Here is a 12,271-nt window from a genome sequence, read left to right as displayed (position 1 = left end):
TCAAGCCACATTCATTATCCAGGTCGTTTATCCCCCCTCATATTAAAAAAAAAAAAAAAAAAACTGCCAAATCAAATTAGAACAGAAACAGAGAAAACTAATTATGACAAATACATCAAAAGTATGACCCAACTAAATCTCCATATTGCTCATACACATTAATTGTCATTAGTTATATATTTGAAAAGTGTTCGAAACAGTGCAGCACTGTTTATCACTTAAAATGTAAGTGAATTGGAAAATTATGTGCATCAAAATACAAAATGATGGGAATATTGCTCACGCGTGTACTGTAAATGCATACAATACAGTCCGGCAACTCGAAGGATGTTAACCACCAGCAGGTGGCACAATACGCTAGAGAACCCACAATTAACAAGATGGTTGATCTGTTTTAACTAGAAAAGTCCAAGAAAGAAAATGACCCTCATGCTTTGTTTTTCTCTAACAATATTATAAAGCATTGCACACTCTTGCACAAGTTGTTTGTAGAGTCATTAATATTTATGGTATAAAACCAGTATAAACAGATAAACATTCAATCACATTCTCTACAGGTTAAAAAAAAAAAGCATACAGCAATGGGAGGATCCCAAAATGATCCAGCAAAATGGAAAAGCTCTGAATTACAGTATTTGGAATATTTCGACATCTTAGCAGCATTTGTTTCTGCACTAATGCAGGCTACGAAACGGCACGGAATGCACAGTGTCCACATAAAGACGTCTCCCGTCCAAACTGATTGAGAATACAATCCAATGTATCCTCCAAAAGCCAATGCATTGGGTGTGATAAAGTATTAACAAACACCACAAAGCAGCATGTACATCTGGCAATGTCTTAGCTTGCGCTCAAGTCATACTACTGCACATACGGATGGTACTGGCATCTTTAAATAACTACACACTACAGTACACACAAATGGGGCCCAGTTCAGATGGCATACTGTTTCGGCTGCTTCTTCAGGCTCATTGATCTTTCACTTTGGGAAATTGCATGAGTTGCTCTGTTGTTTAAGAGTCTGCATTCATGAAGAATATCTGTAGTCGGAGGGGGAGATACAGCACATAAAAGTCACACTTTAAATACAATGCTCTAGTTAGACCACATGCAATGCCCATATGTATGTAGTAGCTACGAATAGCTTATGTATCAGTATTTCAAGTGTACGTATTATGTGAAATTGACATCACATTGTTTCTATACAAACAGTTGGCTCTCTTGAGTGCCTGCCTACCCACTCATCAAGTCAAGACAACAAATATAGTGAATATACTCTGCTATAATTCTTCATCCTCGGGGGATTTTGATGAAAGCATACCACAGACATGTTATTAGGACACTTTGGACATTTTTTTCAAAAGTATAATATTGGATAGTATATTTACCTATGCAACTATTTTCGTTCAACAGAACAACTTTTTACCATTAAACTGTTTGTAGGCCTCTTCAACAATGGCGTTGTTGGATCTTTTTATTTCCCAGTAAGTATCCTCCACCCATGGCTTGCAATCCTGATGTTCAACAAGTTGTCCATTCTTGTACAGACCGGCTTGCCATTCCAAATAGAAAAGAAAAAAAAAACATGACATTTGAATTGAATTGATCTACTTTAAGCAAAGAGACATTAATAATATTTGAAGTTAAATGAAAAGCCTTCATTCAAGAAAGATATTTGATGAATTGGTGTACAACCAAATGCTACTTGCGATTGGATGCCATACCAGTCGTACCTTTAATGGTGTCATCAATGTCTTTGCATAGCTGGTACAAATCGCTCCCACGTCCAACGACTCTCTCACCTGCATTTAAAAAAAGAAGAATTTTACTGCTAATGTGATATGAATATACACAAATATATACCGGTAGTAGAAAGTCCTTACCATCAAGCACCTTGAGAGTGGGGAACATCTCTAGAACTATGGCTCTATATGACACGTTTCTACACACTTGAAGAAGAGATCATACACGGTGATTCAGTTTGATGCCATCTGTCATTTGCTTTCAGACAAAGTTATTTGAATTCACCTGGATTTGAATAATTGTAGGTGTTGTCGTTGAGACGAATACTTTCTAATTTTCTCAAAGACTGGAGGCAGAGAAGGTGGTCAATACTGTTGAAGAGGAAAACAGTAATGAGACGATGCGACATGCAAAAGAAAGCTATCGAGAAGAGCCAGCTTGTAAATGTGGCAATATTGCTAAGGATGCAAAAGCCTCCAAGGGACGCTACATGGAAAAGCAAGCATAGGTTCAAAGCTAAATCAATGCCCAATTTATTACAACAAATGATAATGCTAAATATATAACCATCTAATTTTCAAAGGCACAAATAAATGATTTCATTGTCATACCTGGAGATGATATTACCGGCAAGGTTTAAATTTGTTAGATTTTCACAACTGTGCAAGGGTTCTGGGAACACAGAGACATAAACAGTCTTTTTAAAATACAGTGGAACCACCAAGGTCAAACAAAAGCCACAATTCAACTTTTTTCACATAAGATATAATTATAACAGAATTAGTCTGTTGTGGTGTGTCGAGAGTCAAACTATCACCATAATATAACCTGTAATAAATGCATGTATGCACATTTTTTTCAGTCACCTAATAATATGATACAGTGGGGAAAGAAATTCTCCTGAATACTTACCTAGATTGGAAATCCTATTAGCAGACAAATTGAGAACAGAAAGCAGCCGAAGAGATGACAGTGGGGCTAAATTGACAATATTATTTCCAGAGAGGTCCAGTCTCTCTAAATTCATACAGTCCCCTATACAACCAAGATCGTGTATTCCTGTCATGACATTAAACAACTCATCAATCACAAGTTAACATGTGATTACATGTAAACAAATATGATAATCTCACTTTACCTAGCCCCCTGAATTTGAGAAACAGGATGGACTCCAAATCAAACTCTCCCGAGTGAGACTTGAGCAGCACAGCGGTTATCTTCTCGACTTCTCCCTCTGAGAGAAAGAAACAGGAGACTGCAGTTGTGCACAGCACTTGATGCAACGTATCCACATGCATGCACATCATTTGTGAGTCAGCACTGCAGGAAGAGAACGCTGCAAGCACGGAGTGTCCACTCAACTTAAAGAGGGGGCGAGTGGATAACCCGAGCCTTCGTCTCTAAATAGCATATTTCTCTCAAATCAGCCTGTGTGTGAATATCTCATCTGGCAGCACTCTTGTTTAGTTCATATTTTGTATTTAAAAGGGAGTTACTGTAGGTTCACAGACTAATAGATGAATGAACATTCTGCCTGGATTGAGCTCCTTTTAAGGAAAATTGTCCACATGAATACTTTATGACCCCTCGTTGAAAAATGTATTTTATTAATAAAAGGATCAGCAGGTTAACTCATCATAACAGTGCATGTGACAGCTTCTACTTTCAATTCTTTTACCAGCAATCGGTGAAATGCTGCAATTATGAAATGTGACAAATAACGTCATCTAAATCTGCGTACTAATGTCCCAGTACCGTTATGATCTTATTTGTTCATCGTTCGAACCCGGATATAAGTGTTTAAGCATTATGCCTAATGACTAGTAGTCATTAAGTGCTAGCATATTTAAGTAGCTAAGGCTAGTGGGGCGTAATTGCGAGGAAACAGCTGCCTGCCTCGGAGAGTCTGATTCACGCAGACCCAGAGTGGGAGGGTTATTAAATCAAAAATGGTAATTGCTGCTCTGACGAGAACACTAACACAAATGTTACGTAACAGCCAGGGTAGGGAGATGCTATAGTCACTAATGCGCTAGCGGCTAGCATAGCGGCGTAGCAACAAGCTACGTAACAACTTACCTTGCTCTTTATTATTATCTCGCTTTGAGTCCATCCTGGCTAACTTAAACCGATCGAAAAATATACTTGTGCTGACAGAAAACGAGCTAGTTAATAGAGGCAGAGTGTAGACAAAACTGGTATTTTGGAGGGGGAGCGTGAAATTGGCATGTGTCCTGCTGTGTAGTTCGGATTAGTGTTGGGCTGCAATGGACGCAGGTGGATGTTCTGCGGGAGTCTGCGGACCCTTTTGAGTCCTGTTGCATGACCGGCCGGTGTGAGATTTGCCCATTCGGGCCAAGTCTCATGACTGTGGAGGGGGTCGCTGATACGTGTTGCTTGTGTGCAACAGGTTCCATGACAATTGTGACATTTAAATTCTAGAGTTGTCACATTCAATTTGGGGATCCTCAGTTTAAAACGGACTCCCACTTTGCCATGACGTAATGTGGACGGAAATCAGAGCGCGACATAGTCTGTGGTTCTCATACCTTTTATTACCTCCTAAAAAAATACTTGGCTCCCATTTATCAGTATACTTGTCAATGTCTGTGAATAAATTTAAATACAGGAAAAAGGAAAAAAACTTGCCTTTGAATAATTCTTCAATTAAAATGTAATACACATAAGAGTAAAATATTGTATCAAAAGAATTTTTTTCAAACCAATCAGTTGTTGAAGTTAAAACGTACAAGAATTGTACTGCACATGTTAAATACAGCTGAACTTTCCTAAAAAAAAATAAATAAAAAAAGGACTGTACTTGAGAGGAGGAAAGTGTCCTGTGCTGTTTGCGGATTTGCAAGCTTTATTCTACTCTATTTATTGCACTTTATGTTTTAAATGTTATGAATTGTTTGGATTTAATTTATTGATTCTTTGGCATACGACTAGAGAACCCGCAATCAGTGCCGAGTTCCTCTTTGAATGCAGCCAAGGTCCAATTTCGTAATTATGAATATATAAAATGCAATGCACAAAAACATATTTGCTTGTCCCAGTTGGAATGCGCACATAAAATGTTATTCATGGAATCTTTTTTTTTTTTTTTGGGGTGGGCAGGGGTGTTCCGAATGTTTGACTTACCGGTACTCAGCATTCACTCACAGTTAATGAGCCTAAATGAAGTTGTTTACCGGGTCGTCATGATTTACACATTCATACATCAAGTGAATACCAAATAATCCTAATCACATTGTTTTGTTTTCCACTGCAGTGAGTGATTGCTTCAGGAAAACCAGCAGTATCAGGGCACACATAAATCCACATTGTAGCCCAGTAATTAAGACGGCGAGTCGTAAGTCACCACCGTTTGATTCATTATTTATTTATCTGACATCCCATTGGCCGGAGCGGGCTCTCGTGGGCAGCAGGGCTGACGCACACGCAGCCTGCAGACCTTGTAACCACTCTGGTTTGCCACACTACCCGCACTCATCTTTTGCTCTTTATTTCTCATCATATATTTATACATATATATATATATATATATATATATATATATATTTTTTTTTTTTAGACCTTCAATGCATCCTCTATGTTTTTCAGCCATGGCTCACATCGCCACCACGGACACTGATGACACTTCATGAAGGAGAGAGATCTGGAGAGAGAGAGACAGACAGACAGACAGACAGAGAGAGAGAGAGAGAGAGATACTGAGACACACACACTGCAGCATCGTGGAGTCACCCTGCGACAGAGACAGTCACTCCACGGCCCCTAAATGTATTGGACTGTGCAAAGGGCCATCTGTGTCGTGAATGTATGTGAGCAACAAATGACTTGAGAAACATGGGAAACAAGCAGACTATTTTTACAGACGAGCAACTTGATGCCTACCAGGTGAGCGCACTTCATCATTACCATACGGCTTGGATTCTAAGTAAGAATATATACTGTATTACGTTGATGTTGTAGTGCCTCGATAATTATACGACACAACGTGCTGTTCTGTAAACCTAATTTCTTATAGACAAAGAGAGGAATCATTGGTTTCCTTGAAGTAAATAAACGGAAAAGCATTTGAACAAATCAGTCGTTAAGTCTTATTTTTTTATGAAAAACTTAGTTAGGCTCTTGACTTAAGCTGTATGAGTGATCTGAACCATCCTCTTGACGGACGGCGTTGATTGCATTGCTCCAGTGTAGTGTGTCAAGGTGTCGCCCATGAAAGAGCAGATTAGGCCAACAGACTGAGAAACGTTCTCAATAATCTAACATGTGCTTCTTAATAATTGATGCCAAGCCGGCGCGATATGCTGTGAAACTCTACTCTCTGGAGACAGTTTGGTCCTCAAGAGCTTCTCTGGTTACTTCTGCTACCTATTAAAAAGCCCTCCGTGGCCCGCAGTCAAACATAATTTTGATCGTTGTCGGGAACGTGGGAGCGCAAGACTCATGGGTCAGAGGAAGAACTATTTGAATATGTTTTTCTATTCCTCCATCCATCCATCCTTTTTCTGAACTGCTTTATGCTCACAAGGGTCGCGGGGATGTTGGAGCCTATCTATCCCAGCTCTCTTTGGGCAGTAGGCGGGGGACACCCTGAACCAGTTGCCAGCCAATCGCAGGGCACACACAGACGAACAACTATCCGAGCTCACACTCACACCTAGGGACAATTTGGCGTGTTCAATCAGCCTGCCATGCATGTTTTTGGAATGTGGGAGGAAACCGGAGTACCCGGAGAAAACCCACGCAGGCACGGGGAAAACATTCAAACTCCACACAGGAAGGAATCGAACCCAGTACCCTCTGCACTGGTCCACCGGGCCGCCCGGTTTTTTCTATTCATTAAGGCAATAATATTACATTGAATTCAATATATACATTGCAAATATACAGTATGTGCAAATAATATTACATCAAATCATTTTCTTTTATTTTCCAACGATTCTGTCCCCAGAACTGACCGCAGCCCCGCCGCTCGCACTCACAGCTCAGACAGACAGAACCCATTCAAGGAAAATGTAGTTTAAATGAAGGCACCCATCCGTCAGTTGGGCTGTGACACAATGTTCCACAACGCCTTTGCTGGGCACACCTGCGTGTTCATGTCGAGCGCTCCAGAAAACACCAGCTCATGTTCCGCCATCCTCATTGTTGCACGTGTGACAACATAAACTGTCAAGTCATTTATGAGAAATGTGACACCTTGATTTGAATTTCCTGCTGTGGCTTGCCTTCGGGGTAATCAAGTGTTAGTTTGCTTTGGTTTCATTTTTTTTTTTTTAAGTGCGTTAGGAACCGTGTGTATTTAACATTTTGTTGTTGTCTCTATTTACATTGCAGGATTGCACTTTTTTCACCCGCAAAGAAATCTTGCGGTAAGGAAAGTTATCTAATTTGTTTGATTTCAATGCATCAGATAAAAACTGTGGAATATGACAGCGAAGCTCTGGAATCTTCTCCCCATGTGTACAACAGCTCGGTTTCAGGCTTTGCTCACTGTTTGCCTGCAGTAAAATTTCCACCCGTGTATGATGATTTATTGGGTTGCATCGTTTTCCCCTACGTGTTGTTGACAGCCATAAATTTGAGAAAATGCAGCTTGTAATAAAGCCGACCGATAATGCTCATGAGTCAGCATGTGGATGATTCATTTAAAATCCAAATACATCAAGCTAGCATGATGAAACATTCGTTCGTCACATCTTTTATCAGGTTAGTGGTTAGCACCTTTGCCTCTCAGTTGAGACGTTTTGGGTTCAAATCTTTGGCTACTCCTGCTACCTTTTTAGAGGCCCTCAGTATCACATAGTCGAGTCAGTTCAGACTTCCAAACACACGCATTTCAGGACCATTCGAGACGAAATCATCCACAGGTGTGAATGTGAGCGTGCCGAGAATCGAAACCGAAAGCTTTCGACTGTGAGAATGACATGCTAACTACTATTCCACCGTGTTGGGTGAAATGTAGGCGTTTTATGTCTGAGTTGAGTTCAAATGAACCGAATTACCGGTAGTGAAATGACATCATCTTCCTGTGTCATTCCGAATTGACTTTCATTCCAAATCCAGCATTAGGCTGGGGACAATCAGCCGAGGGCGCAACAGGGTCCCGCAGTTTATGACCATCATAAAACACTTCAGGTTTCGGGCCCGCAGCGCGGCCATGTTAGACCGAAAAAACTGGATCTCACTAATTTTTACAAGGTCGCTGCTTTTAGCCCTTTGGCCGTATGCTCTCACCTCTCCAAGGTATAGCTCATGCCCATGTTTCATTCTCATCAACCACAGCGGGTTAAATTAAAGGGCTGAAGTTGACTCAGTGGTCATTCTAGTGTTCGGTAATCCAGTAAAGTGGAAGTTAAAAGATTGACTGTAATCGGTTCCGGGCCGCTGCCTCCATTTTGTTCATATGTTGTCTCGTGGGAAACAATGGAAACAGAAATGCTCCCTTGTAGAGTAAAATTCTCCATCATAAAACCTTTTTCGAGGAATATTTTAACAATGCTGCTTCTGTTACAATTTCTGAGTCCTAACTAAACCTATTGTTGTTTTTGTTGGTTTTTTTTCCCCCTCTAGGTTGCATGGTAGATACCATGAATTGGCCCCTCATCTCGTACCAATGGACTATACGAAAGATCCTGATTGTAAATTACCTTTAGCCTTGATAGTCAACATGCCGGAGTTAAAGGTAAAATTATACTCTTTCAAAAGTGATATCCATCTCAGTCCTGTGTTGAACCTCGCCCCCTTTTGAATCAATATTTTAATGGCGTTACCCGAAATGGATGGGGACACGCTGAGCCAAACGTGTCGGCGGCCGCTCACGTAAGCCGAAAAACTGATCGATATTTATGCTTTTCAGAAAAAGCCGAATTGATTTTTCATCATCACCTTTTACACAGCTGAGTGTCTTGACTAACCGCATTGTGTGAGCTCGATGAAGTTAATGTGCCGCCATGAAACGCTCCATTCCACGACCAATGTTTCCATTTTTCGACTTGCCGGACATTTGGAAAGAAAACTAATGGCGTTATTACATCACATCGCAGTCATACGGGCAGATACGAGACCCAAATACTGATTCACGGTTTCCGCAAAAAGTATTACACAGACGTGTTGTTCTTCTGCCTAGTGAGTGTTCTCAATGGGCTGAACTGCAGGCATGTATTTGCTTGTCATCGCATTAATTCTTGTAAATGTTATTACCTTCCTCTGAAGGAAAATCCATTCCGTAACAGGATTGTTGAGTCTTTCTCAGAGGATGGGATGGGGAATCTCAGCTTCAATGAATTTGTGGATATGTTCTCAGTCCTCAGTGAAATGGCTCCGCGGGAACTGAAGGCCATTTACGCCTTCAAAATATACGGTAAAGACTCGTTTCTTAAATATTTTGACGAAACGGTCTGATGATGCCAATGAAAGCGCCTCCCGGTCTGTTTGCGTGCAGATTTCAATGTGGATAATTACCTTTGCAAAGAGGACCTGGAAAAAACTCTGAACAAGCTGACAAAGGAGGAGTTGACTCCAGAGGAGGTGCAGCTCGTGTGCGAGAAGGCCATCGAAGAGGCTGATTTGGATGGAGACAATAAACTCTCCTTTGCTGATTTTGAAAATATGATATCAAGGGCTCCCGATTTCTTAAGGTAATGCAATGCACCACGCCAAGTATGACGCTGTGTTCATAAATTCTGAAGTTTATTTTATTTATTAATTTATTTTCTTTGGGGGGAGTGCACATTGATCAACACGTGAATAAACAGAGTTAATGCGCCGGACTTAGCATAAATGATAGTTTTCAGCCATAGTCCCAAGGCAGGTTTCTTAACATAAACATAAACATAACATAAACAGTTAATATAAAATAACAAAATAATATAACACAAAAATAACATAAAACACGGACAGTGTGCAATCTCAGCCACTTATCCTGCAGACGCTTTGTTGTTTTTGAAGCAGTTCTAGATGAAAGAGGAGAGAATCAAAGTGACAGAGACGTCATGCTCAAAATGTGCACACGTCGGCTCCAAGCTAAGTTTCAAAGTAAACAAGAAGCTGTTGCGTCCAGTAACAAAAAAGAGATTGGCTCTCATCTCCTGTCCCATGTAAATCCGCTTCAATTCCAAGCAGCGATTCTCAGTTCTAAGTACGCATCCACGCTCAGCACCGATGCTCCGCTCTCCTCAACCTCGGTTCCACAAGCCATCCAGACAACCGCAACAACGCAGACTGTCCAACACCGCCGACATTTCCGTTAAACAAAACAGGGCTGTGAAAAATACTGCCCATCGCAGGCGCAAAAAACACAATGGCTGTCCAGCGGCGACAGTCAAATAGCACCGACATTCCTCCCATTGAAAATCAATGATGGCATATGCGTGCTGCTGAGAAGGCGCAACCACCAGCACAGATTCTTCTCTTTTGACGAATGTTGTGGCCAAAAACGCTGAAAACAGTCCACATTGTATCCACACGAAGTAACATCAAACACCATGTGACAAAACAAAAGACAAAAACAACAACAACCCCCCCCCCCAAAAAAAAAGCAAAGCTCTTGAAGTGCATCAGGACGCCATCTTGGATCATATCTCAGTGATGTTTACATTTGATTTATAGCCACCAGCGACGTAACAAAATTATGATGATTATTTTCTCAGTCCACAAACAACTGAACAAAGTGAAATCGTTTGTGACATCATAATCCATCGAGTTCACAGAGTTCCACACACTTATTATTATTTGTGTCGACCGAGATAGCCACTGAAGCGTAATTCAACGACATGGTGATAAAATGCTGACTTTACGAGTGGTGTCTCTGTGGGGTCTTGTGTGTGCTTCGCACTAGCCTGCGTTGGATTAATTCAGTCTGGAGTTGGAAAATCAGACCATGCTATTTCCAGGGTGGGGGTGGGGTGGGGGCAGTCAAACCATAATACACACGAGGCAGGACCACCCCCTCAAAATGGGCTAATTTCAGCAAGTGGTAGCTCATATATATGGACTTGGGCTTTGGAAATAGAGGTTACAATGTAAGTAAAAAAAAAAAAAGGGAGAAAAAAAAAGGGCAATTAGTTGGGAGAGAAACACTAGTCTGCTTCCTGTCTTCTGCTGAGGTGCCATTGAGCAAGGCACCAACCCCCAACTCCTCAAGAGGTGCAGTACTCTTAGCGTGACCCGTTCATTCCGGCTTCTCTCGTTGCATGCCTGCATGTTTTGCATCTGGATCTTCAGTGTCCAACACAAATCTAAAGTGTGAGTTGAATTTCCCCTTCAGTCAGGGGTGTCAAACTAATTTTTGTCGCGGGCCACATTGTAGTTATGGATTCCCTTGGGGAGCTGGTATGATGTTGTTTGTACCCCCACAAATGTCAAGCGTGTACTGTTTGAGTAACGGTATCTCATGTTGTGCCTTGCCCAGTACTTTCCACATACGAATCTGAGAGGGCTCCCAACGGTGAAGCTGAGCACAGTGCCTGTCCGCGACTCCCAAATCATCCCGTCTGTCCTCTCCAGCTTCCGCTGCCCCTCGCCTATGTGACGCGTGCCCGGATAAGAGTGCAAAACACCGGATGGAGCGGAATTCTCAGGACGCTGGATGTCTTAAACAGATGAACCCATTTGATCACACTTGTTAAATCGCCACCAATGAAAAAGGGCTCGGCCTGGGTTGTTCTGTTGAATGGACTCCTTGCAGAGGAAATGAAACGAGACTGAAACTGACTCTGGATTTTGGGCTTTATGGCACATCCGATAATGCATAAAAAGTGAAATCTACCTATTGTATATTGCACATGTCATTCACCCACTCCCAGTCTTCCTAGATATTCCGTATCTATTGAATGACTGTCTAGCATATCACCGAGGGCATAAATGAGCTATATGCACTATTTGTAAATGCATGGTGAACTCCCGGCTGTTTTTGCGGCGTATTGGCTTATTTGATGTTATGGTTATGCTCGTGGAACTGTAGCATAATGACAATCATATTTTAATTTTTCTCCATCTGATTGAAGGGCTAGCGTCCATATTCTGCCTTGGCCATTACCATGAGGTGTTCCTTTTACAGCCCTTTTTTTGAATAGGCATTTTTCCAAGTTTTACATGGATTGCATTATTTGAAATAAATGTCTTCTCTGTGGATTCTGACCGCATTGTTTTTGTGTCTTGCGGTTACAAAGCTGTCTCCGTGAGGCAGTAGGAGTGCGCTTAATAAAGCTCAGGACGGGATGGGACATTCTTTATCATATCAACTGTAATCACAATTCGATTTAAAAAAAAAAAAAAAAAAAAGCAGGTGCCTCAGCATTCACATGCATGAGTACATCTTGGACTCATCTCCGCGGAAACACCCCCCCCACTGATGCTTTTTCTGTGCACGGATTTGTATTAGGCACGTTTGAGCATGAGACAGGTTGTACTCCGCGCACTCTGCAGACTGCTCTTGTATTAAGATGTAGCATCACCCTCAGGGGGGGAGTGCCGAGATTGCAAAATAAAAGCTGACCTGGATAATTGCTGC

The 12,271-nt window shown here is 41.4% G+C and overlaps 2 protein-coding genes across 5 annotated transcripts; one reads left to right on the top strand and one right to left on the bottom strand.

Annotated features, from left to right (window-relative positions):
• Positions 1-482: 482 nt before the first annotated feature.
• Positions 483-4,298, bottom strand: lrrc61 (leucine rich repeat containing 61). 3 transcript variants are annotated; one of them, XM_019876017.1, is made up of 9 exons: positions 3,823-4,291; positions 2,882-2,977; positions 2,656-2,802; positions 2,355-2,415; positions 2,029-2,114; positions 1,884-1,949; positions 1,734-1,802; positions 1,427-1,552; positions 483-1,040 (listed from the first exon to the last, which is right to left on the bottom strand). In XM_019876017.1, the coding sequence occupies exons 1-9, from the start codon at positions 3,854-3,856 to the stop codon at positions 934-936; spliced, it is 792 nt and encodes a 263-aa protein (XP_019731576.1). In that variant the 5' UTR covers positions 3,857-4,291; the 3' UTR covers positions 483-933. The 3 variants fall into 3 exon arrangements, with proteins under 3 accessions (XP_019731576.1, XP_019731579.1, XP_019731577.1); XM_019876018.1 differs by having other exon boundaries at positions 925-1,040; positions 1,389-1,552; positions 3,823-4,294; XM_019876020.1 differs by lacking the exon at positions 1,427-1,552 and having other exon boundaries at positions 3,823-4,298.
• On the top strand, positions 3,402-11,898 carry cib2 (calcium and integrin binding family member 2). Of its 2 annotated transcripts, XM_019876021.1 has the most exons (8): positions 3,402-3,695; positions 5,018-5,098; positions 5,350-5,646; positions 7,096-7,130; positions 8,332-8,443; positions 8,974-9,121; positions 9,203-9,398; positions 11,171-11,898. In XM_019876021.1, the coding sequence occupies exons 3-8, from the start codon at positions 5,596-5,598 to the stop codon at positions 11,190-11,192; spliced, it is 564 nt and encodes a 187-aa protein (XP_019731580.1). In that variant the 5' UTR covers positions 3,402-3,695; positions 5,018-5,098; positions 5,350-5,595; the 3' UTR covers positions 11,193-11,898. The 2 variants fall into 2 exon arrangements, with proteins under 2 accessions (XP_019731580.1, XP_019731581.1); XM_019876022.1 differs by lacking the exon at positions 5,018-5,098.
• The last annotated feature ends 373 nt before the right edge of the window (positions 11,899-12,271 follow it).

This window comes from Hippocampus comes, unplaced genomic scaffold (genome assembly GCF_001891065.2).
Source record: "Hippocampus comes isolate QL1 unplaced genomic scaffold, H_comes_QL1_v1.1 scaffold142, whole genome shotgun sequence".
Classification (NCBI taxonomy): Eukaryota; Metazoa; Chordata; class Actinopteri; order Syngnathiformes; family Syngnathidae; genus Hippocampus; species Hippocampus comes.
The sequence above is the reverse complement of the archived record's forward strand: the minus strand, read 5'-3'. Positions and strand labels throughout refer to the sequence as shown.